General features: G+C 41.3%; 1 protein-coding gene across 1 annotated transcript in view; it reads left to right on the plus strand.

The window, feature by feature from the left end:
* The window catches only part of UNC5C (unc-5 netrin receptor C), a 250,546-nt gene that overhangs the window by 167,889 nt on the left and 55,536 nt on the right, over positions 1-27,121 (plus strand). Inside the window, exons 3-4 of the mRNA XM_058023958.1 lie at positions 10,622-10,765; positions 23,997-24,100. Coding sequence (XP_057879941.1) covers positions 10,622-10,765; positions 23,997-24,100 — 248 coding nt within the window. The remainder of the gene's footprint in view (positions 1-10,621; positions 10,766-23,996; positions 24,101-27,121) is intronic.

A 27,121-nucleotide genomic window follows, 5' to 3' on the forward strand; every position in this document is an offset into this window, starting at 1 on the left:
AAGCATTTGAGGACACCCCCTTAATATTTCCGTCCTACATCTTCTCTCTTCCAAGTTTTTCCTTCATTAAACTCTCTGTTACACACTCATCATCCCATTAATTCCCCAAGAGACATCTTCTGACATCAGTCCACCCACCACAGCTTCAGATGGCCACAACTTTGCACAGCAGTTCTTCCTATTTCCATCCCTGTCCTCCAGCTCTTTTTGAGCCCTTTGTGTGGGATCTGGAGCCCTGTGGTGAGGGTGGTCTGATGCCTGAAAGGCTCATAAATGTGTTCTTGATTTGGAAGTGAGTCCCAAAGCCCAGTCTCCATCCTGCACCCACGGGCCTAAATGGAAAACAGCTGTTTCTTAGATACAGTAGAGGCAGAAAAGAAGAGCATGGTGGAAAAGAGGAGCAGAGCCAAGGTCTTGTGTACTGCCAAGTTGAAGTGCTGCAGTCAGTAGCAGATGGAACAGGAACACTTGCATCCTATAAGTGTAGTTTTTTCAGTTAATTAAATATGAGAATTAGTAGGACTAGTAGAGCTGTAGTTCCTTCACAAAAATACCTGGAAATACTCCAGAAATGGAAAGTCATAATTACACCTGACTTTTACTTCTATGCAAACAAGTTATAGTCTGATGCAGCCAGATGATCTGGCTGTAGTCTAACACTCTTTAGAGACATTGGGGTCTTAATGACTGTGCTAAACATTTAAGTGTTTTGCAGACTCCCTTGATGTCTATCTGAGCTTGTGTCTCTGTTACCTGAGTGGTATCTTCTGTGCTTTCCTCTATCAGCTCGTTAGGCAGAGAAATCATCAACTGAAAATTCCTATTCCTTAAAACTACATTGGAGAAATCCTTTCCTTTTTAAACTTTTTTAATAATGGGGCTTTTTGGGTTAGGTTGGGTTTTTTTGGGTTTGTTTTTTTTTTTGAAAAAAAAGCATTTGTATGGAGCAAAGCTCTGCTCATAGATCAGATTTAGTGAGGCTTTTTTGCTCTGCAGGTAGGGTGCCAAATCATCGCTAATGTTATGAAGGGAAGGAGAGGTGCCTGTCACACGCAGCTCTGACCCACACAGGATCTAATTTTGTGCTGCCTTTACAGGTTCACTGCCTGTATTCATTTTGTCATTCCCTTCCATTCCCAATTTGTACATAAATGAGCAGCATGATGTGGTAAGGACCAGCAGAGCTGCCATTCACCTGCAAGGTTACGTACAGTTCTTTCTCGGGTTTTGTTGGAATGCCTTTCACAATTCCTCATAACTTCTCATCCCCTTCGTACTTTGATTGTAAGACTAGAAAGTGAGTCTTTTGTCAGACACTTCTGTGTCTTCTATTCCCTGAATACAAATCTTTAGGCCCTTGCAGCCTCTTCTATTTTTTGCTCCCAGGTTTTGATTCAGAGAGGATCTCGGTTGGTTGAATGCAGTTTTTGGGTTCCCAGTGACCTGTATAATTATGTTTTTCTAATGAGTGCTGATGCTGCACCTGGGTTGGTTGCTGTGCCCTCCTCTGAGGAGGAGTAAGGACTGCCAGCCCTGAGGAACAGCAGTGCCTGGAAGTAGATCAGATTTGCTTTGGGGAATTAGGTTGAGTGCTTTTGGTTTTCAACTAAGGTGGAAACCAATATTGGATCTCAGAGTGGTGGGGTACCTAGAAAAAAAAAGAGTAAAAGGAGGCATTTAGACCTACAGGGATACTTTGATGGCATTTGCTTACATAATTTAAAAGGTCTTTTTTTCATGTCAAAGTCACACAGATCTGCAGAGGAACTTGCTTGCATCCCTGGTGCCCCCTGTAGCTGGCGAGTATCATGAACTGTGCTGTACCCAGCTGTACCCACCAAAGGACTTCTGTGACCACCCGGCTGCCTTTCTGCATGCCTTCCTGCCATCATTCCTTTGTTCAGTACAAACTAAGAAAAACCTCCTGGTGTTCAGGAGCTGGTGTTTTGACTGCTGCCCTGGCACAACTCTGAAAACATGCTGGGTGGGGGAGCAGACAGTAAATTCCCAGAGCTTCATCTCTGTCTGGAGAAAGTCGCTTCACTTGACAGCACAGTGGACAAAGCTGCTTTGAAAGCAGCTGCTAGCCTTTTTCGTCTTTTCTTTTTAGTTTTCTTTTTTTTTTTCCCAAGATACCCAGGTCAGCTGTGAAATGCCATCCCCAGCATGCAGAACAATGGCAAAAAATGATGGGGGTCTTAAACTTCTTCCCCAACCTGCTGTTCCTGCACATTGCAGAATAAAAAAATAGGAAAACAACTGCTGAGGAGGCTCCCGAGTGACCCCTTGTGTCACATTGAGACTGTCCTTTTTCCCACAATAGCTGCACCAGCCACTGAACTGTGTCATCACATCAAGTTCACAGAAATAAGGCATTTTCATGTTGTCTCTGCCTCTCAAAACCCTGCAGAGTGGGTGCGGCACATACATACATGTGCAGATACATATTTTATATCTGTAACATGTACAAGTTGGTAAGTCAGTAAAATAAACAACTTGATCTCTATTTTTATATATAAATTTACACACATACCCATTGATTGTTCATTTTCCTGCCCCCCCCCTTCACTATGCAAGGGAATGTAAATATGCTGTTCAAAATTCAGATGTTCTCATTTGGCTTCCCAGATGTTTGAAGTTCAATAGATTTCTTTTTTGTTGTTGTTGTTTTTTCATAATTTCCTCTGCTTCATCTTGTGAAGTGCTAAACCATTATTTCTTTGTGCCTGCACATTGAGATTCATCTGTAGGCTCTAAACCGCCTCAAAAGTGCTTCAATTTTGCATGAGCACTAAGCTGGGGACTGGGAAGCATTACCCACTGCTGAAGGCCCAGATCATTAAAAAGAGCATGTAAATCCTCTGAACCAGAACTGAAAAGTGCACAGATCTTCTTTGTGAAGTCTCAACTGCTACTTTAAGTAAAACATGAACCATTGGCATGTTTTTTTTTTTCCTGGCCCTTGAAAAAAACTAAACCAACACCTTTTCTCAGCTGCATGTTCCTCAATCAAGAAGAAGGGAAGATTGGGCTATGACCCAAGAGCTGGAGCTGCTCAGAGCTCATACTCCTGCTTTTCTCTGTGGCCATCCTGTGTTCTTTCCTACCCCTGTAAGCAGCACCAGCCAGGCAAGGAATTGTTTGGGGATTGCCACCTGGGATTTCTTAGTGTCAGGATAACTTTTGGGTCATGATGCTTCAATTCACAATTATTTCTGCTCTTAGACTTCAGCCTCTGTGAGTTCAGAAATTATGATGCTTATTGTTAAATGTAAATATATATTTATAGGGAGGTTTTCTTTGGAGTCTTGCTAAACTGGAGCTTAATGCTTTTGTTCCAGGAAAAAGGAAAAAATGTGGCAACTGTAGGCACGTATTGTTGTATGTGGAAGAGAGCAATGAATTTCGAAGCAATTTGTACATATTTGCAAAAACTGCTGTCAACCAGAAAATAGCCTTCATTAAGAAACAAAGGGGGAGTGTTTTTCTTTTATCTCTGAATGGTTTGTAGGCTGAGAACAAGCAATCCAATGCTGTTCCAAGGTATCAAACAGCAGTAGTTCAAGGGTGATGTAAAGCAATCAGCTGCTGAGATTAGCCAGGGGAGGAGATAGCAGAGGCACTATTTCACCTTACCAAGGGGACAAACCCACCGTGCTGACAGGGACCAGGGCATGTGGTTTGTTTTCCACCAGCATCCAAGAACTCTGTTTTGAAATCTCTCCTGCATCTTACACAACTTGGTCCTTCAGTTGTTAATGGGAAAAGAACAAAACCACCTTGTTTTCACTGAAAGAAAAAAAAAAACTAAACAGAATACATGTTCTTTAATTCAAATTCAATGTAAAATCCCTCTCAAGACAGCCCTTTGTAATTTTTGTGTAAGTCAGTTAAAAATATTAGGGGAGCTGGGATTTTAGCTTAACTCAATACCACTAGGTAGTAATTACATAACATAAGTAGGGGATGCAAGCCAGTGCAAACCTGACATGGATTTTAGAGCAATCTTGACTTTATTACACTGCTGCCTTCACCTGTGTTAATTTGAGTTCAGAATGTATCTGTTTCCTAAAGAGAAAGTTATGAAGAGACCAAAAATACCTGGAAGCTTTTAATTTAAATATTTAAGCTAATATTTGTGGAAAATTGTTTGTGATCTTCACCCAGCTATTTCATATTGCCAGCCAGCCTCAATTTATGTAAAAGCAGTGTATTGAGACAATACAGGTGTAGGCAGTCACAATGTGAAGGATTACTGGGTGTAAAAGCTGTTTACCCTTTTAAACTATCTCTGGATATCTATCTGTCTATCTGTCTTTTGTTAAGATTACAGGTACTCTATATAGAAAATAAGCTATAGGCAAAGTGTGCCATTCTGCAATCATCTCAGTCCCATTACGGTGCATAGAATACATTTTTCTCAGCAAGAACTTTAATATTTGAAGCTGTTCTTCTTGTGCATAGCCTATTTATTCATTTTTAAACATCAAAATCTATAGCTTAAGTACTCTGATCTATTCTAGTGGAATAACTCTCTGACTGTGAGGAATCCATCTCTGCAAGAGGGTAAATAAATTTAAATTCCTGCATAGCACTGATTTTTATTTTTTTTTACCTTTGTGAAAAATTTACTTCACCAAGTAAAGCAAACAGACCCAGGTTGTTGATAGCACCTGTGATGAACAATTAAATAAATTGGATGGGTCATTCCAGGCTATCCATGAGCAAAAAGATCATAATTCTTGACTTTGGTCACTTATATTTTACCACTAAAGATAAAAGGACAAAAAGACTGCATAAAAAGAAACCAATCTGCTTCCCTTTTATTAAATCTGTTTACAGTCATACCACCTTGACTTATGTTCTTGGCCAGTCTCATGAGGCAAAACTATGCTACTGTTTTAACTGGGTTTTTTTTTTTTTTTTTTTTTTGTTAGGCTTTGTTAGGCTTTCCTAAGTCAGATGAGGAATATGGGGAACATAATTTGAGTCTGTAGCAGCATGGGTGTTTCATGGGTGTGCAGAGGAAGGCCCCTACCCCATAGCTGGTCTGCTGCTGGCTCCACAAAGCCTCTTTACATCAATCAGAAACTGTCCCTGCCCTCTGTGTCCCCTCCAAGCAGTGGGAAGGGACATTTGGGGTCTCACCCACTAGGGGGAACCTGGGGCTGTCTAAGCAGGGAGAGAACCAACAGCACAAAATTTCAGGTTTGTGAGGATGGTGTGAGAACTGACTTTCCAAAATTGAATGTATAAAGGGTTTCAAGTTACCTTTGTGAAAATGGGCTGTATTTCCATACTTATTGGCAGTGGCTGCGATATACCTGCCATCTATATGCAGGTATTACTGCAATGTCTTTTTCCAGACCAGTAGGTCATAAAGTTCCATCTCCTTGAGAAGTGTGTTCTTTGGCATATGTGATTACTAATTAATGAAATACTTTTTGGGCAAATGAAAGCACAAAAGTACAGAAACTCCTGGAACTACTTACAGAGAAAATAAACAAAGTATCCAAGCGTTCTTAGAGTTTTTGTAAGTGCAATTTAGCCTTGAGACTAAATAGTTCCTGTTTACTGTTCTGCCAGAGGGTTCGAACACATACCAGTGTAGCACTTTCACCAAAATTGTTCTATCAGATTCCTGAGGAGGATTTTCACAGGTCTTGGGTATTAATATCAAATGCTGAACAGTTATGGCAGCCAAAATATATCAAAACAGTCTCTTGGCAGAATGATGCCTAGTGAGGTGTAGATATTAACTCTGTGACCTAGACTGACTCCAGGCTGAATAATTACATTTGATTAACTGATAAAAAATTTTCTGTTTTCTGATGGTTTTGGTGATCATTTATTGTCTTGTGCAGTCTTATATGGTCATAGAGCCTTGAGATATTTTTGTTTCCCTAGAAAGAAATGCATCTGATCAGCAAATCTGTTTCTTTTAAAATCATTGGGAAATTGGCCAATTACTTCAGTGGATGCAATATGGAAGCCATGAGTTATAACTGCAGTTATCAATAATCTACCATAATATCTACAATTGCATTGCATTTGCATGCATTTAAAAAGATAACATTTGTGCCTCTAAAGACTAGATAATCTACCACACAGTTTGTATAGCCAGCTAAGTTAAGCACTTGGGGGACCATGTGTATGGAGTGTGTCTTTGCTTTATTGTGTTTCTAGGATACAGTTATAATAAAAGACCATGCATATAAGGCATGATTCCCTCTTCACACTTCCTTTTGCTCCATGAGGGACATTAACTTAGATTTTGATATACACTATGAGCTAGTGCCTCTCCCTGTGCTTATTAGCAGTAGGCAGTCTGAGAAAGATTCCTTCCACCCTCTGCCTCTCTCTGCCCATTAATCCCTCATAGCCTGCAAATACAGAAATAAGTAAAGTTCCTTCCTACCCCCTTTTAGAGAACAAGTTGTATTAGTCCCAGAAATACATTTATTTTATTGAAAAAGCTGTGCTAGTAAGTAGCCAAAAATTGTGACGTATAGACAACTTCTTAATTCACTGGACTGGGACATAATTGCAGAAGTTATGACAAATGTCATGAGCCTTCTTCATTGCTATCCTCCACCCTGAACTGGGCAGAAAACTACTAGGACAAAAGAATGTCTTAGTCTGGTTGTCAGCTGGTGACTGAGCCACACCCAGCCACACTCCCATGGTGAGTGATAGGGCTGAGAATCCAGCAGGTAGAAGTGAGGGAACTCATGGGCTGAGATAAAGGCAGATTAATAGGTAAACCAGAAACTGTGCAAGCAAAGCAAAGCATTTATTCAATACTTGGTAGGGAGGCAGGTGTTCCTAGGAAAGCATGGCTCCATCACAGGTGACTTTGCAGGACAAATACCACCACTCTGAACATCTTCCTTATTCTTCTCTCAGCTTTACATGCTGAGCATGTCAGGGATATCCCTTTGGTCAGCTCTTTGTGGATTTATAAAAGGAACTTGTCAAGCATTCTAGCTGCCCACATTGCTGTTATTTCCCTTCAACTCTGTCTGTTATGACATTGCTTGAGATAGGAATATCCTGACTTCTTGTGGGTTATTCCACCATCTAAGTGATTATTATGTAATTCTGGAAATGTGCAGTTTACTCTAGTGTTCAAAAAAACCCCCACATTTATGTTGTGTATCTTCGCCTGCTATATAGCTTAGCTGTACTAGACTGAAAAATTCGATCTATTTCTAAAGAAGAAGATAAGGTAGAGGATTTACCTTTCTGTGAGAAGATGACATTTTTTTACTTAGCACAGTGACAAAGGCCAGTACCAGGTAGGTACTGGTGCATAAATTATTGCTAATCTCTTAGTCTGTCTTGTCATAAGTGTATTTGGGCAAAACACAGGGACTGGCTTTATAGAGCAACTTCTAATTTTGCTCTCAGAGTTCGTGCACTAACTTATAATCAAGCAATTTGATAAACAGTTGCCTGTTTATCAGAGGTGCAGCATGCCACATTGTCCGGAAATATTGAGACATGGGTTTTTCAGCTTTTTTTCTCCTTTTTCCTTTTTTTCCTTTTTCATTCCTCTAGCTAATGTTCTTTAGTATAGAAGCAGAAGCAGGTCCAACAGAGATAAGATGAAGATCTCTGTTTGAAGTCATCATGCAAGGGTTTTCCTGCACTTGGTGCCCATGAGAGACGGATAAGCTATAGACTCCTGAATGAAAGCAGAGTATGCCAGTTCCTCTGTGAAATCTAATGTACAGCAGTGTGTCAGCTGGTAACAAGGCAGCTGCTATCTGAGATATCTCAGCAAATTGCAGTGTTTGCAATATGGCCTAGAAAGGGATTTTCTGTTTGGGGTGATGTTGGAGGCTGCTAGCAGAAGGAATGAGATTGTGAGTTGATACAACAAGGGAAACACATCTCCTTGTGCTAGTCCCAGGGTTTGAGGGTGAGTGTGTTTCAGCTGGTGAGGATTTTCTCCTAAATCAGCGTTGCTTTTGTGCAATAAGGCACCAGTGGGTTGTGCTGGGAAGCAGTGGTGGAATCAAATCTCCGAGTTCTGGCCATGGATCCTTATATCCCAGATATAATCTTGTGGCACCACCAATTGGTTTTGTACATTTGAGCTCTAGGAACCACAGTTTACCTTAGAGATCAAGACACAATGATGTTTTTTGCTTGTAAGCAGAAAGAGGTAGAATTTATTTGCTATGGAAAGAAGGTGTATGTCTCTTTGGTCATGGCACAACTGTTGATGCTACTCCAAGACCAAATTACTCTGAATAATCTGAAACCTGTCAGTACTTCTCAGCCATCCCAAAAGGTATTACCAGGAGTAGCTTGTTATTTTGAATTAGAAAGCATCTCAGGGGGTCTGAGATGAAAAGTTCTGCTGGTGCATTCATAAGGAATAGCTATTTGAAGTATAGTTTTGTATCTTCCACAGACAATCAGAAAACAGCATTTGTGTCCTGAATGTTAAAGCTATTTCATAATCATTATTAACCAGCATGGTCATTAGGAGCATGCTTGTTTTGGCCCTTGGGTAACAAAGTTCACTGCTCCATCAAGCTCTGTCATAATCAGCATTATTATAAAAACATAATATTGTAACCTTCAAAAGCTCCCTGGGCTAGTGCAGTAAAAACTGAGGGAATGAGCTGAATCTTTAGGCTAGCAGCAGTTGCACTGGGAAAAAATAACAATTTTTATGGATGTAAGGTACGTGCTCCTCCCCACCCTCTTCATGCTCTTCTCACCAGGACAAAAGCCATCCCTCAGACCCTTCTTGGAGCCAAATTAGCTCATCAAAGCAAAATAAGTTTATAACACAGTATTCACTGCATATCAAATTCCCATACAATGCTTTGATTTCCATTCTTTGGAGTGCTGTTACCATATTTTGAGTATTTCATTTCAAAGAGAAGAGCTATTAAGTGTTTCCCCCAAAGAAGCTGATTATTCAATGGCTAAAGATGTCAAGGATAATGAAATAAAAAGGGAGCTGGGCTGTGATAGTCTCTAGCAGGAAAATGCATCTCATTAGAAAGCATTCCCACCAGAGGAGTCTGTGGTGTTACATGCCTTAATTCCTTTTGCTGCCCAAGTTTGGGATGCAGGCAGCATGCAGCCACAGTGGCAGCGCACAACTGTGTGCAAACAGTAATTAATCACTGGCTCCCTGAATGGAGCCTCTGTGAGGCTGGAGGCAAATCAAAGGGCTGGCCTGCTTTCCAGCGCTTGAGGAACACGCCATGCCGTACAACTGGGAGCATTCACCTTATGAATATCCCCTTGTAAGCCCTGTGGCAGAAGGCTGAGGGGAGCACAGGCTCGAGTCTGTGCCCAGCAGAAGGACCTGCCCTTTGGTGTTTGGTGATGAGGACAAACTGTGCATGCTCTGATCCAAGGATAATTCAGTTCAGTTTCCTGGCAATTCCAGAAAGAAAAAGAAGATCAATCTCACTACGCAAAGATTTGTATGTGAATTTATACTTTCAAGGCTGTTTACGAGAGTGCATCTTTGAAATGACAGTGGTGTTCTCTACAGGCAGATTTGCATTCAAAATTTGTCAATACTTTGGCATCATCAGCAAACAGCAAATATGCTGGGAAAAGGTGTAAACACTCTCTCCCACCCCCACCCAGTAATTAGGAGCCTTTAGACCAGGGAGAGCATTTTGAAGCAGAGAAGGGAGTTGTGTCAGTGTGAAACACAGGGGTTGTCATTAGAGGATCCACACATTTTGCAGTGATGTTGACAGTGGTGTCTGAGACACCACAAAATTTTCTTGCACTTAGAAGATGCAAGAAGGCTTCCCCAGAGAGAGCACTGTGTGGGAAATGTGGGCAAATCTCGGTCTGCTTGGGAGGATGGCAACTGGGTCATTGTCCTCATGGGTGCAACTGTGGGTTTGGGGGAGGGTTGTGCTGAGATGGGTTATGGAGGGCAGGGCCAGAGAGACTGCCAGGCACTGAATTGTGTTTCACTGTGTTATAAAATTCCTTTAAAAATATCCCAATATCTGCAGCATATGTGACAGTAGTAGTGCCCTAATAAGGCACTGCTTGCGTTAAGTATAAGGCAATAAGCTTGCAGTAATCATACTGCAGCACATGTGCTCCTCATTATGAAGTATCAGGACATTTTCTGCCATCCTAAAATCAATTTTCCTGGCAGCTCAGCATCACAGTGAACAGGACTTCTCCCTGTGCTGTGTCTGTCTAAGAAAAAGAGATGAAGTACAAAAGGGCTAAGGAAGTCATATAAATTGAATGATTATGTGGTTTTATGATATATCAAAATAAAACTGGTCTGGAATGTCCCTTGATCTAAATTGTCCTAGAGATGTGGTACAATTTATATTAGCTGAGGTGCTGTTCCTCCAATTTGTCTAAAATACATGCTGTATGTGATGAAAGTCAAAATCTCAGCAATTAGTTTTTCACTCACCCACATCTCTCATTATGCAGATAAAGTGGGAGTTCCTTTCCCTTCGCATCCTTATGACAGTCTGTGTTGCTGAGATATTTGTAGAGATCTGTAAGGTCTCCCAGCAGTTTTGCCAGCAGATTTCTACAACTACACTCATTTTCTGTCTATCAGTAAGGCCAGCACTGACCAGTGTTCCTTGCCCCCCGACAGGTCTGATTGTGCGGGAGGTGAGCATCGAGATCTCGCGGCAGCAGGTGGAGGAGCTCTTTGGGCCGGAGGATTACTGGTGCCAGTGCGTGGCCTGGAGCTCGGCGGGCACCACCAAGAGCCGCAAAGCCTACGTGCGCATCGCCTGTGAGTGCTGGGCGGGCAGCGGGGGTGGTGGGGCTTGCCTGAGGACAAGTGCAGTCTCTGCCATTCCAGGGAGACGTTTCGTTTCCAACCACTCTGTATCTTCTGCAGTTGTTGATGCATACTGAAACTGAGGCCTTCAGAAATATTCACAACTGAGGCCTTCAGAAATATTCACAAGAGTTTTGGTTTATTCTCTTCTTAGGAGCTAAACCTCGTTCTCCTATGTGTGGCATCAAAACTGGTATTTATTGAGTACAGCAGTTTTATGTCCCCATAAAAGTGCCTGAAGCTAATGAGTAGGAACCCTAACAAGGCAAGCTATGGAAAGAGGTGATAGCTGCTCTTTTCACAGAACCACAGAATGGTTGAGTCTGGGAGGCACCTTTGGAGGTGATCTGATCCAGCCATTGACTCAAGCAAGGACACATAGAGCCAATTACCCATGACCATCTCCAAATGCCCTTTGAATATCTCCACAAAAGAGACCCCACCACCTCTCTAGGCACCCTGTGCCACTGCTCTGTCACCCTTACAATGAGAAAGTGTTGCCTGATGTTCAGAGTGAACTTTCTGTGTTTCATCTTCTTTCCATTGCCTCTGGTCCCAGCTCTGGGCTCCACTGAAAAGAGCCTGACTGTGTCTTTGTTGCACTCTCCCATCTGGTGGATGGGATCCCTCTGAGCCTTCTCCTCAGTCCCAGGATGAACAGTCCCAGCTCTCCTGGCTTTTTCTTGTAGGAGAGCTGCTGCTGTCATCTTTGTGGCCCTTTGCTGGACTGCTTCCAGTATGTTCATGTGTCTCTTGTACTGGGGAGCCTGGAACTGGTCCCAGCACTCCAGATGTGACCTCACAAGGGCTGAATTAGGGGACAGGATCAGCTCCTTCACCTGTTGTCAATGCTTTTTCTCTAGCACAGCCCAGGACATTATTAGCCATATTTGCTAACATTTGCTACATTTCTCACTTAATGTCAGCTTGGTGCCCACCAGAACACACAGCTCTTTTCTGTAAAATGAAAATATGTATCACTGCAGTCAGATAATAGAGCTGCTGTTCCTTAGCAAAGAAAAAAGTGTGTGTTTAGCATATCATGTGATCAGATTGGTAATATGAGTTTGAAAGTGGTCATCTGAACCCTAGTATTTCATCATTGTTATTCATGGCTACTAGCCTCAGTATTTATTTGAAGCCATTCCCAGATTAGACCTCAAGAACACAGGGCAACCAGTTCCCTGAAAACAGATTTTCATTTGACTATACAAATATTTAATGTTCATTAATTTTCAAAGAGCTGCTTTTCTTTGTAATGGAGTAGTCACACTGGGGACTCCCATTTCTCTTTCACATGATGAAATACTGTTCTGTATAATAGGAACAAAATATATCATCTAGAATTGCCTTTCTTCCACTGCTTTCACTCAGCAAAAACACATTTTGTGAGAAAAGGTCATTGGAAGCTGGATTTGCAGCATACTTATATTCCCTGCACTGTGCCTAACAATTTATGATAGGATAAGAGAATTCTTCTAGCCAAATAAACCTTTTCACAGACATATTAGAGGAAGGACTCTCTGTCATTATAACTCTCCGTTAAGGGCTTGATTCTTTTTCTGTTCTTGAGAAACTACTACTTGGCTAAATCCTCAAAGAGGAGGTACCTTCTGTATAAACATCCAGATACAAATCTCAGAGGTGCTATTTAAATACCCATTTTTGAATGCTTTTAGTCCAAGTAAAATAGGAAATAGGGACCTTTACTTTTAAGTATAGCCTGCCCTCAGAGAAGAATTTCCCCAGGGCTAAGGGGAATTAAGATTATTGTACAAGGCAGTCTTCCTGCAAAAGCAGGAATGCCATTACACGTGTGCATATTGCTTTCTCATGGCAGGAAGCTTTTCAAAACTTTGAGGATTTTCCTTTTTTGTAATGAAACAAAAGAGAGTGGTTTCAATTCTTTTTTTCTTCCAAGCAGTCAGCACTTCAGAGAGGTTTAGCAATGTTTGAACAGGTTTTTTAGATTATGACTCTGCAGTTAACTCATTCAGTAGATTCTCATGTCCTGCCAGGTAGCCCCTGACAGATGTCCATTAAATTAACACAGTTTGGAAGTATTTTATGTATGCTTAAGTGTATTTTACTTGATATTTAAGTAACTTTTGTGTCCTGGCATACCTGTGCACCTAATTCCTATATAACACATAATCATTATGTGTCAATGCAAGTTATTTTATATCAACTGACATTCCCAGGTGTCCACATTTCTATTGAAGGTGCTCATAATACAGAGTTTGCTTATTTTACTTACTATATTTTGGAAAGAGGGGAACAATCAGTTCAGTGATTTTTCCAGAGTTTCAGTGGCTTTTTTTTTTTCCTCCCAGAAAAGTCTAATTAAATAAACACCAGGGAATTTTAGATGCCTGTAACTCAAATGTGGCTTTGTATTTTACTGAAGTTTTTTTAACCTCTTGTCCCTGAATTTGGGGTTCTTGGACAGCTGTGACACAGGCAAGTCACTTAGAGTCCCTGGGATTAAGGGTTTAAATATGAGTCCTTCAATCTGTGGATTTTAAAACAGCAACAAAAGCACATTCTCTGGAAAATTCTCCATGCACAGATTTCTATAAATTTGTCAGGTAACTCCAACCTACTTTTTGGGAACTCAGGAAGATGATGTGGGGAATATGCCTTACTTTCTGATGACATTTGGTCTGCAAGATCACTGCTTTAACCTCAGTTACACCAACACTCATCTGTATTCACAACTTTGACTACTTAGGACTGAATCTGCACTGGCAATAAAAAAAAAATTGTGTCCTAACTAACTTTCAGTGCAGCTGGTTAAGTATTCTGATGGTTACACAGTGTGCCATGAGGCTGGGATACCATGATGTAGGTTCTATACAGTATTTATTAATCCAGGAAATCAAGGATGTCCAAACCTTAAGAGGGACAGAAGAGTCCATCTCTCCACATCAGTCTGTAGCCATAGCTGCTTATTTGTCACCAGTGCAGTCTTCCCTTTTAATTGGCACAAGAGTGAGCACTGACACCTTTGGGAGAGGTGAGGGGCCAATGGAGCATGTAAACTGCTTAAGTGGAATTATTTATCTTAATACCTGAACTGGTGATTTTATCTTGACAGGTGCAATTGTAGCATAACTAGCCATATCTAGCACATTAGGAAAAGCTTCTCTCCTCTTTCTCTCTCTCTCTCCCCCTCCCCCCATCTCCCTCTCCCCTTTCTCTCCCCCTTTCTCCCTCTCTCTGTTCATTTACCTCTCCTTTTCTCCTTATCCTCTTTTTGGTTTTTCTCCCTTATGCCCTTACTTCTGATTCTGGAATTATTGTGTCCTCTCAAGGGCTGGAGCTGCACTCCATTAAAACAAACAAACAGAAAAATAGCACCCAGCATCACTGTTCACTGAGCGTGTAATAGAATTAACTGAAAAGTAATTTGAAAGTGTGAAAAATGTGCATCCTGGAAAAGCAGCTTGTGTTTGTTTAATACAGGGTCAGGCATGTGTCAGAAAGTACATAACAACCTGGTCAATGAAAGTTCTCTGTGAAAATCAATTGCAACATTGCTTTGACCAAGAGCTTCAGTTATTCAGGAAAGGAATTATCTATAAATATGGACTAAAGATGCTGCTGGTGTTCAAAGGTTGCCCATGCTGGTAATACAGACAGGAAAAAAGCCTGAGTTTAAAGACAACATTCCAGCTTCCTTAAGTGTTCAGGGCATTTAACTGCAAATCACTGTTGCACTCCTGGATCATGCCTGTGCTGGGAAATGACTCCCTTCTGTGCAGGCTGTTTCTGCAAAGGCATGACTTTCCTGTTTCACATAACTCATTGTCTTGGGGCATCAGTCTCCCCATGAGGGCAGAGCTGAGCATTTCATCCTCTTAAACCAGCAGATTTGTTGGGATTAATTTTTACTTTGCCATTTTAGATATATCAGAAGCCAAAAAAGTAGTGATACCTAATGTATATATCCTGATGGAGCTGGAAAGATACAATAAATTTTCTAAGATATTTGCCTAGAAAGTGCTAAAACACATTTCCTATTTATTTGCACATTTCTGATTTATTCTAGGCAAATCCTATGAGGAGCCTTAGAAGTCACTAAAATGTTTTGATACAGTTTTTCTGCTCAATTAAAAATTTTTCCTGTTGTGGAGGGAGGGAGAAAGGAGGGATTTTGGACAGCTTTACCTTTGGCTGTGAAAAATGCAGCCGAATACAAAGCTTTATGTGAATTTTCTGTAACAGAGCTGATGCCATTGAGCAGATAAAACAGAACGGGGCAAAATTCATGTTAAAACAATGAATGAGATCTGAGCCTGTGTAACCAAAAGTAGAGTTAAACCCACTGGAACATACATCTGATAAAGACTAAACAATAGCTGCAGGATTTGACCTAATTTTTAGATCAGATAATAAAGGGGTAGCTAAGACAAATTGCTTTGAGCCCCTGTGCATAGAGCAAACTCACTTTTCATTTGCACCGCTTTGGTATTGCTGTAGCTTCACTGACTTCATGATGTTAACCCATGCTCTCCTTGAGAAAATATAGTAAACATTTAAGCCCTTTATCTGCTCCCAGGTTTTGGATTTGTTGAACATCTATGAGAAAAGAGAAGCTTTTTCTATAATTTCTATTACCTTTTTTCTATATTTTTCTATTTCTTCTATTATCTTTTTTGGTGTAATGGATGTGAATAGTTTATTCTTTTCCTTTATTCGCTATCTTAAAATCAGAATTAAAAAAAAAAAAAAAAGCACAAGAAAAAAGATTTTTAAAAGCCCTGATGTAGTAAGGAACTGTGCTTGTTAATCTTTTTTTTAATTCTGTACTAGTTTCCCATGTACTTATCTGAAAGCCTTTATTCTCCCAGACATTTTTTTCAAAGGCATGAAGTTAATATATGCATGTCAGATACTGTATACTGATAAGATAAATGCAGTACAGAAAATTAGATTGGTTCATCTGATGGTTTATCTCTGCTTACAAGGGGTTTGCAGTTATGCAAAGGAGCAGATATGAAAAACAATCACATATTCTTTAGTGATACTTGTTTATCTCACCTTGTAGTGCTGGGGCCCATGCTCCATGGCTCATGGCTGCAGTGCCTTTCTTCCCTCCCTTCTCCTACCTGATCCAAGCAGAGCTGTGAGGACACACTGCAGCCACTGGAGCATTAGAGCCCTTTGCAATAGGAACAAAGTTGGGTGGATGTTGAGATAAGCAGAAGGGAGCTAGGAAGGTCAGCAACTGAAAATGTTAATAGGAAGGTACATCCAGGATATCCAGTATTAAAAAAGAACATTAAAGTGTGGTTTGTGTACTTTGGCAAGTGTGTGTGAGAGTTAGCAGAGATAGGACCTTAATTCCTTCCTTCCTCGTGTGCCATTTAAGTTGCTACTAATCAATATCCGCTGCCTGGAGTTAATAAAGGGATGACTGAGGCATGTGGTCTTGAGCTGAGATTGCTGAAGAGCAGCAGATTACAGAAAGGGCAGCAGAGTGGTTAACTGTGCATTTAGCATATTCAGTCCTACCTACCTCTCTCCTTGTGCTCCTGAAAAGCACAAGCACTCTTCTGTACCACTTCCCAAGTTAACAGGCATGACCACTCCCTAATTTAAGAGGGCAGTTGCAAATAGAAATTACGTTGCACTGTATGGAAGAGCCAACTCTATAAATTAGGGCTAACCCGGTGTTTGCATTGCTTAAAAAACAAAAGGAAACTTCTTTACTGAATTAACAGTAATTTAATCCCTCTGTAGGAGCTTTGAGAATATCCTACCTACACTGTCATGCCTAATAAATTATCATCTTTCAGTACGGTCTGATTAGGGCCTTAGTGTTGATAGATCCAGCCAGGAAGTTAATAAATTTTTGCTTGTATTTTAGTAGTCACCAGACAACTGTGTGAATTATGTTAGTGCATCAGAAGAGCAACAACAAAACACCAGTTACATAAAGAATTTTCAGTTTTAGTGTTTCAGTGTCTTGCAAATTCAATTCTACATGTGAATTGTAATGCACACCTGGTGTTTCTAATGTCTGTCTTCAGTACCTTTAACACATCTGTCATGTAAAAAGTCACCTGTTGAGGTCAGGTCATTTAAATATTACATTTAGGTTTATTTGAAAAACAAGAACTCGGGAGTCCATCTTCAATCACCAAATAAAATAAAATAGAAGGAAGTTTATAAGTTGGTTTTCAGGTCAAGCTTACCACAAAATATTGAGCTATCAAGTAAAAATAGAAGAGGAGGAGAACAATGTGATCAATGTACACCTGAGAACCCATCTGCTCAGTGGATTCTTGACAAAGTTTGTTTACTTGTATTTTTTACAGTTGTTTCAATACAAAATGTGTTGAGTGGGTCATTCTTCATTATAAGTACAGCCCACAAGGAAGCTGGGTTGCAAAAGATGGTTTAGTCTTACGAGCACCTGGCTGAATTAGCTTGGAGCTAAAGAGGGGAGGGGAAAGAAATGATTTTCTTGCAGATCTGTAAGCAGTGAGTCTCTAGAGTCATTGGGGTACGGTGTTATCCCCAGCTGGCTGAAGATGCCATTGACAGAATGAGGGCTGGCCAGTCTGCACCTCCCATTTGTTCAGGCTGAAAATACAAAGGAAATAAAAGAGGAGAGAAGGTCCTGGGCTCTTGCAGATGGTATCCGGGCAGTCAAGAGGTGTTCCTCTCCTCCTTCTGTAGCCCAGGTCAGTGGATAGAGCAGCCTGCATCCCAAAACAAGGTGTGCACTTCCAAGAAGCTGCTGCAGTCCCCCTCAGCTATTTGGCCCTGGAAGCTCATACTGCTTCCTGGCTATTGGGGCCACCAGAGGGCTACAGACAAGCTCAGCCAAAGCCACAAACTGCCAGGCATCTTTGGAAAGGTGGAAGTTCTACCACCCATGATGTTCCTCTCCAGACTGAAAAGGTGGCTGTGTCAGCCTCATGGTGTTGCAACATTTGTCTTTAGGACTGGCCAGAAGTGAAACAGCCCCTCCAGAAAAGGAGAGAGTAGCACAGAGTTGTGTATTGAGGATTAAGAGTTTTAAGGTGTTGACTTATTTCCTCAGTCTTCAGCTCCAGCTGCTGAAGCGTGGGCCAGCTGAGAGCCCAGCCCAGCCCAGCTGCAATCCCATTCCATGAGCAGCAGTGCTCTGGAGGAAGGCAGGAGGTTTTGATCAATGCCCAGCGTGCAGCTGGTGCCACAGGGGACTCTGCAGGGCAAGACACCACACTTAGAAAAGCCATTGATAGAGGTTGCAGGGGGATCCCCTGATGACACTCCTGTGATTGTCTCACTGGAAGTCTGGTTTGATCTAATTAATAACAGAGCTGGAACCACACTAGAACAAAATGGAAACAGACGAGGTTTTTGTACCTAACCTTTCCATTGCTTACCCACTGGTGAGATTGATCCCCTTGCAAAGGTCACAGACTCAGCTGTGAACATTAAAGCAAGGCCAAACTATGCCTGGCAGGGCAGGGTTCCTTGCATTTAGAGTTGCAATTCAGTATTTATTAGACTTTTTTTTTTGAAGCAAAAGGGTGTCTCTCAACTCTATCCACATTGTGGAAAGTGATGGAAGAGACCCGTTTTACAATATTAGTCATGTTTCTGGAACTAAGAGTCAGTCATCCAAGTTTGGGAATAAATGCACTGAGAAGAGTTTTCACAAGCATGTGGATTCTCTTTCACTTTATAGAGCATCAGTGACCAGTCTTTTCCCACAATTTTTCTCTTTGGATGTTCTTATTAGACCAGGTAAAATTAAAATAGAATTGAACCTTGCCTCTTTAGAACACTCTCAGGGGAAGAAGGTAGACTTGAAATCTTGGTTATATATCACGTATTGGTCCTCTCATAACAGCTAGAATTTTACCAAGCCATATTCACTTTTTCTCTAGTGTTTTTATTGTTTTTTTTGCTTTTGATGTGTTTTGTTTTATGTGGACATCTCTATATACTTACCTATATAAAGGAGGTTATCTTTTGTACGGAAATGCATACTTTTTTGGAGGTCTTTTCACATGCTTAAATCCTTGTTTCTCTGAAAACACACACTGAACATATTTTTCTCAATATTCATATTTAATATGACAGTTGTATAGAAAAAAAAATGTGTCTTTTTTTCTTTTTGTGCTCTTAAATCTTGCTCATATTTTAGATTGTTTGTTCTGATCCTGTTCAGTAAACAGGAGGAAAGTTGACGTTAGAGTTACTAGAAGAACAGAGTCTAAAAGGTCTACCAAGGGCAGAAATCCATCTTTCCCTGACAGTAATGCTGCCTTGTTCTGTTTGTCTGGTTTGCATCTAATTCCTGGCTGACAAGTGTCCGTTTTTCATGCTCATTCATTAGTCACCCTTGCATTAGCACCACACTGAAGTGCCTGGTCTGCCTCTTATCACATTTCTCAGAAATGATAAAAGATATCCTTATAGTTTTACCCACCCACACATCACAGTAAAAAACCCAGTACAACAAAGAGATAAAATATATTTGATTAAAAAAAAATAATAGGGTTGTTCTTCGTTCTTTCTTAGAAGCTGACAGGTAGAAAAGGAAGGGAGAAATGACTTCTGTATAATCTATCACCTTTTGCAGGCAAAATGCCAACTTCTGAGTGTTTTGTAAGATAAAAATGTGTTAAACATATAATGAAGCGATTTAGCAGTGCATCAAAAATTAGATCTAATGCCCCATTGTCCAAAAAACATAGCAATTCAGAAGTAAAGTTAATATGTTGTACACTGAGAGTGGTTTCCCGTTACTTTACTTCAGTTTTATCCTTATGAAAATTCCCTTATTTCCATGAAGCTCTTTTGCAGCCTTATTTCCTTATCAGAGAGGGCTGTGCAGAGTATTTCAGGAGTCTTGGGGAGAAGTCTCACCATAAGTATGCTGTAAACATGCTGCAATATATGGCACAAGAGACCCCCTCTGAATCCACTAGGACTGTGCCTTAGTAAGCAAAATAGTCTGGCTCAAGGTGGCAGACCAGAATTTTAATTGCTGCCTTTGGTTTCTTTTATGAACACAGCCTTGAAGGGGAGGTAGAGGTGGGATAAAGCCCCTGGTGGGGGTGCAGGCTGTTACCTGAGCCTGGCAGTCTGAGAGCTGGTGAAAGACAGGATGGGCCCTTCAGCATCACTGTCCACTTCAGCTCATTCCACTATGGGGAATATTACCTGCAGAAGGGGAGGAAGGTATTGCTAACACCAGCAATGTAGGGTTATTCTGCATTACCTAACTAATAATGGAAAGAAAGTACAGCTGCCTTTCTCTCTTGTCCCTCCAAAGGAAGTTAAAGTGCTCTCTCAGCATCTCAGTAACAGGGCTGCTGCCCACCTGAGATTTTCATAACAGAGAGGTCTTGATCCAGAATGCATCAAATGTTTTATTGATTTGCTTTTCCAGGTATATTTTTTGAAGATTATTAAAGCTTCTTTGGGATGTATTTTATTAGTCTCTTACCATTCTCTGGGAAAATGAATCCCTTCTGTCCCCGCTCACAAGCAATTGTTACTTAGATGACACTTTGAGAAATGGAAAAGTGTTATTGAAAATACTCTGCTTGGGAAAGATCCAAAGTCCCTCAGTACATTAGCAAGCTCACCCACTCCCAGCTGACAGTTTCTGTGATGACTATAATTGTTAAATGGCAAAGGAAGCTGAAGATTGGAGAATTAGAAGGATGTCATTGTTACCCACAGAAATCATAGCAAGGGCCATAGAGAAAAAGCAGTCATTTCCAAACTCAGTGCTGTCCAAGCAGGGTGTTTCATGATAGATACAACAGATGAGGAAGATGTTTGTCCAGGTCCTTTGCTTCATCATCAGTTAAAGACATCGTGTGTCACAACCTTATGCCTGGTTAGCACAACTAACCGTAAGTGCCTTGAACAGTTGCCATCTGGAGCCATTTGTAGGTGACATGGCTGCTGTGGGAGGTGATGGGATAAAGCTGTGAACACGTGGGAGGGAGCCAACAGGATATAAGAGCTCCCAGTCTTGTAAATACACAATTGTGTACCTTTACCCCTGCCATATTAGTATAATTTACTCAATAGTATCTAATGGCTCCTTTGAGAACATTACTGCCTGTTATGTCAAAGGCTCTACTTAGTGTATTTTTAGTTTGTGGATCATTGAAATGCTTGAACCCAACAGTGCCATTAGAGCATCCTCCCACAGCAAGGCCCTGTGGGTGGGGCAGCCAGGAGAGCAGGGGACCCAGAGAGTTCATCTCACCTGCCGCAGCACCACTGCAACTGTTCCCTGGGAAAAGGGGCTGTTCATACCCAGCAATTCCAGCTGTTGGTGACAAAGATATTAAAGGAGAATTTTTTTACTGTTATTACACATTTCTAGATTAATGTTTTTACTTTTGCATGCACTAAAACTTGGGGATTTTTCTAAAGGCAAGTGCTTTGTGGGAGAGGTGATTATTGTGCACGTGAGGCAATGTAGAACTAGAGCTCTGTTAAATATTTCAGGTAGGTAGGTAGGATAGTAAATCAACATGTCAAGAAAAATATTCAGATTATTATCTAATCTCCCTCTACTGTCTTCAGCCTGAACACCTGAAAGCTATTATTAATATGCTATTTAATATTGCGCTTATATGCTTCTATTACTATTACAGTAACTTTCTCATTTTCCCTCAACCATGATATTAGAGCACAATAATTGCCCTGTGCTTGTGTGTGTACCTGCTAAATGCACTAAGGTGTACCTGATAGAGAGGTAATTCTTTTCTTCTGGAGATATCTGTGGAACTAGCAATAATATGATCTTATGGGTACTGCTAGCAATATAGCCCTAGCTGTTTGCTAATTTGAAGCAAACTGCATTATCCTGATATTATTTGTGCCCAGAATACCAATCAAGCCCACAGAATGGATGAGGAGCCTGGGTCCAAAGAATGTAACTTCCCAAGAAACCTACCAGCTCCTGAAAGAGCTGCTCATTTCCATGTTTAACATGCAGAACTGCAGAGCAAGCCAAAACTCAGCATTTTGTCCTTGGAATGACTCCCACCCATGGGTACCTTGGGAGGGTTTCAGATTTACTCAAATGGAGCCATAGAACTCAATTGTCCACTGGGTAGCCTGTCAGAGAGGGTGGGATGAAGCTGCTGGTGCTGGCAATGTTGGGAACTCTGTAGAGACATCAGAGACTTGCTGTGGTTGCTGTCCCATGAATGAGCCTCACTGGCTTGGAATAACTCCAGAGTGACAGGGATGCTGACAGGCACAGCCTGGCAAAACTTGGCATGTCATTCTGAAAAACATTCATGTCCAGATTTTTGCTCCTCTGCTTTGCCCTAAGTTATCTGGTGTTGCAGGGTAGAGCCCCCTTCAGCAAGAGCTGAGCTTGGAATGGTGGATGGGATTTGTAGTGAGGTGTAGCTGTGACATGGGCATGAGCTTCCTTTTGACAGGAGGTAATTCCAATCAAGCAGAGAGCTGGAGGCAGCAATTTCTTACATTGGTGCAGTAGGGTGTACCAAATCTTATCTTTGGTGCCTTAAACTGTGGCCATAAATCTTGTCCCATCAGAGGGGCTCTCAGTATCCCTGCCCTGTGTGCCAGAGGGAGCAAGAATGCTGCTGGTGGGAAAGCAAGTGTGGGGCTGCTTCTCTCATGCCTGTGGTGCAGAGGAAGGACTGGCATGCCTAATTTTCACTGGGGAAATGCTTGGATGTCAAAAGTTTGCCACTATATCAAGTAAAATGAGCATCTCCAGCTATGACAGGGCTTTCTCATGGTACCATTGAACTGATACTGAATTCCAGGTAGCTGAACAACCATGTTTTACCAATATAAGATAAGAGAGGTCTCATGCTATTTAAAGTTTCAGGGTATCAGAGGAGCTGATTTTGGTGGCAGCCACCCCATCTCCTTTTCCATCTCTGCATTTGCCAGCCCCAGGTTTTGCCTTTTGGTAGCGCTGATGCAGTTCCTTGTGTCAGCTCTTAATCAGGTCTTGGAGGTAATCTAGGAAAAAAAAATAACTCTTTGCATGGTTTATTTGTAAACTGGTTCAATTCAGTAATCTGTTTTCCAGCCCAATCATAGGTTATGGTTTCAAAATATGAAATATCTGGCTTTAAAATTGTTCCCATATGACTTTGTCTTCTTGCCAATATGACACAAATATTTGTGCAACCTCACTGTGAGCTGATGTATGGAAATAGTTTGACTTTAGAACAAGAAGTAAAACAAAAATAACTGAGTTGTAAAGTTTTTGAAGTCAGGCCAGCTCTTTGATGTGACTCTGAGCATGGCTTCACATCCATTTGCAGAAGGAACTGGCAGCAGGGAGAAATATCCCCAGTAGCTACTGGGGCTGAATGCTCAGCTCTCCCAAGCCATGTCCTCCCTGGCACAGAGGGGAGGGTGGCAGTCCATGGCAGCAACATGGGGATAGTGATAAGGAGGGAACTTCTTACGTCTATTTTACCATCAGTGCAAAGATGTTACAGAAAAGTACAAAACAGCCAGACTTTGCATCTGTCCAGTACAATGAACTGGTCTGGTCTTTGGAGGTACATTCAATGCCCTGTCAGTCTGCCACATTTCTGTGGTGCTATGGAGGGATCCAAACATGGTTCAACTCCTTGAAGTCTTTTTATAATTATCATTATTATTACTATGTTATTAATAATAATAATAATAACTTAGTGCTACAGGGATAATGATAAGGTGTAGACAAATTAGCTAAAGCTATAAAGTTAATGCTTATGAGCTGAAAGTACATTAAATCACAGCATGAGCACTTTCAGCTATGAGTTTAAGGCAACTCAGTTTATATGCTGTAGTGTTACAGATCTATTTAGTTTTCCATAACTTTCTTTAGTACTTCACTGGTATAGTTTATCAAACAAAAATTATCTGGAAAAGGGACTTTTTTCATTTTTTGTTCTGTGTCTGGACATAACCTTCCACAGGAAGCCTTGGTTTCTCACTGGATTCTCATGCTGTACCACAATATAAGTATTAAACCCACAATGAAATCTTTGCTTAATGTTGGAATGAAGTGAAAACATGACCCAGACTTTTGTTAATGCTTTATTTTTCAGGGAGCAGAACTACTGTTTTCTTTGTCTCTTGCATTTATCCAGTATGGTAATCAAATATATTATAAATGTCTGGCTGATAATAGTGTTAATTATTTTATTTTCTTCTCCCTTCTCAGATCTCCGGAAAACTTTTGAGCAGGAGCCCTTAGGGAAAGAAGTGTCCCTGGAGCAAGAGGTCCTGCTCCAGTGCCGTCCCCCTGAAGGGATCCCAGTGGCTGAGGTGAGCAGCAGCAGCAGGGTCTGGCGCTGGGACATCCTCAGTAGGGCCTGATGGGTGGCTAATGGTGCAGTGACTTACAGCAGGGCGTGATGAATGGGTGCTAATGGAAAGCTGACTGACTGCTGCTCATAGGCAAGATTGATTGGGACCTGATTAATGGCTTTGGGCTGTGGTGCCTTGCTGGGCAGAGCTGCAGGCAGTTTGGTTTCAGTTTTTTCTTCCCTTTGAAAAATCACAACTATATCTGGCATCCAGAAGGACACATAGCTGTGGGAACATATTAATACCAGCCTGCTATCTTTTGTTTTGCTTTTAAAGAAAAAAAAAATCACTTATTCTGAGGGGCACCTTTCACGCATGTTTTAATTTTTAGTTTGCCAGACTATATTCCACTCACATGTGTATGCACCACCCTGCCAACTTGGCATGAGAGGATGTGGTACAATACAGGCTCCCAGGTAAAGCAGCACGAGGTTTGGGAAAGTAGAGGATGTATTTGCCTAATAAGCCATCTTCAGGGCCTTAGCTGTTTTTCCTACTGGCTTTTAAGCAAAACGAGAGTGGGTAGCCTGTTCTCCCCTGCAGGAGCCAGCCTGCCCTTCAGCAGAATCTGTGCCTGACAACAGCAGTGAGCAGCAGCTTCCCTAAGTGCAGCACTGTCTCCAGCTTCAGACTCCCAGCTCATGGAAGGGGGGGTCCCTGAGTCACAGGGAGGCCTCTGAAATCCTAAATCCACTGTGGCTGTTATGAGAAAAATTGATTGCTAATGACGGTAATTCCCCTATCTGAATTCTCTTCGGTTTTCCTCTATGAGGCACAGAAGAAACTGTTGCCAGTTTGCATTAGGATAAGTCAGACTGTCATGGCTAAGTAGCAAAGTGGTTGTCACTCAGCGCTCACGGCTGATTTCTCAGGAGATGAAGCTTAAAGTGTTACCTCCCCATCTAACCCAAGTTTAGATTTAATCAGAATTGCAGAAACATGTCCACAAACATCAGAAAGAATAATTAGCACAGAAGATTTTTCCCTCTTTCTTGTTCTGTTGGCTGTTTTCTTTCCCCATTAAGATCTTCCAAACTGAAAAGAGTGTTTAGGTCTGCCAAACCAGCTTGCTGACAACTGTAATATTAATCAGTTGGGTTTCATCAGGAACTCAGCAGCAGGTTTTTATTTTCCTTTCTGATGTTTCTTTGCATCAAATCAACATCTTGTTGTACCATGACAGGAGTTTTTGCACTGGGATGTGTTGTTCAGGCAGGGCAGGGTAGTACTGGGGAACTTCATTACCTTTGCTAGAAGCAGAGATTAATGCTGGCGGGTGGGTTCGTTTTTATGCAGTGTTACTGGGAGCTCTGGAATTTCAGCAGCCAGGCCGATTGTTCCCTCAGAAAGGTCTGTTATACCCAGTCGCGTGGCTGAGACCCAAACTGCATAATTTAACATGATCTGTGGAAAGTGATCTCTGAAAAAATCCTCTGTGAGCTGCTGCCATAACAGAGTTGTGCTTTTTCCTGCCTTCCAGTATCCTGCTCACTCTGTCAATAGCCCTTCATGACGGTGCATTGAGTGACTCTGAATCTTATTTGTACCATGGTCAGGGCAGACACCAATTAACACTTGGCAGGCTCAGAAATCTTATACTCCCTATCTGACATTCAGAAGAACCATTCTCAATGTGGGTTTTTTTTCCTGTTCTGACTTTTGAAGTCAGAAAGAGATCAAACACCCAGATTGGACAGCCGCCTAATACAGCCTCTTTGTAGATTCTTTCCAACACTATTAAAAGAACAAAGACCTGAACACTAATGAATATGAATACCTTAATGTGACACTTTATTACAGCCACTTGCTGAAGCTAGTAAGATAAATTTAAGAAAAAAAAAAAAAAAAAGGAGAGATGAAAGATAACTTGGTGGGTTGAAGGATTACATGATTATTTTAATTTAAAGATGAATGAGTTCTTTGTTTAAGACTTCATTTATTTGTTTGGAGAAGTTTCTGATATGATGGTACAGGTAACTATTAGAAGGGCATGGGAGAAGGCAGGCAGCAGACTGAGGCTGTTTTCTGTCTTGTTGAAACACTGCTTTGATTCCAAGTAGAGTAGCGTAATGCCTATGCTGCAGCTGTGAGCAGCATTTCCAATGCTTTGGTGGGCATGTGCTTTAGATTCTTCACACTCTGGAAACTGTATTTTGTTTAGGATCTTTTTCTTACTTACTGGTTCCTGAAGGAGCCACTGTATTTAACACCAAAACAGATGAAGAGAAGCTTACACTCTGAGACTGTACAAAATGCACCTTCAGTGTAATGTGTGCAATGCTGAAGTCCAGCGTCCCAATGTCTTTTGCTTGCTTTTTCTCTTTGAATCCATTCTCCCCCTTCATTCACTGTTGGGTGTTCAGTGTGTTTTTCTTTTTTTCCTGGTATTCAAAGTAGTGAGAGCAAGCATGCTCAGGGATAAATTCTGTCCTCTTTTGAGTATCTGGGGAATTCAGGCTTATCATTCCCAGCATATTTAATTGCAATTAACTGTGTCAAGCTCTTATGGATCAATGCTAGAGCAGATCTTAGGAGTACTGAAAAGCTGAAGCACACAGCAACATACAGCTTCTCCAGAGGGCAAGAAGGACAAAGACAGAGATGGGCAGGCAAAGCTTTTAAACAACACTTACCAGTCCCTCAGTTCCACTAGTACATGACAAGCATTAAAGCTGGCTCAGGTCATGGGCACTATGAAAAAAGAAAAGAAAAAGTCAAAATCCAAATACAAACAGATGTGTTAAAATACACCAGTCTCAGGGCCTGAGGTCAAATGAAAGTACATCTCCTTGTTCACTTGGAACAACGTAAGGTACCAAGGTTTCCATGGTCTCTGGAAAAACAGAGATAAACAGAGATAACAGAAATATCAGCTTCTCTGCCATCATACACCCCTGCCCGCCAGCCCCAACCAGCATGGGTGTCAGCTGCACCCTGGCATCCCTCCCCACTCCCAGGTTTATAGCCAATATCAAGCTG

The sequence above is a fragment of the Melospiza georgiana genome, chromosome 5, assembly GCF_028018845.1.
Source record: "Melospiza georgiana isolate bMelGeo1 chromosome 5, bMelGeo1.pri, whole genome shotgun sequence".
Lineage (NCBI taxonomy): Eukaryota > Metazoa > Chordata > Aves > Passeriformes > Passerellidae > Melospiza > Melospiza georgiana.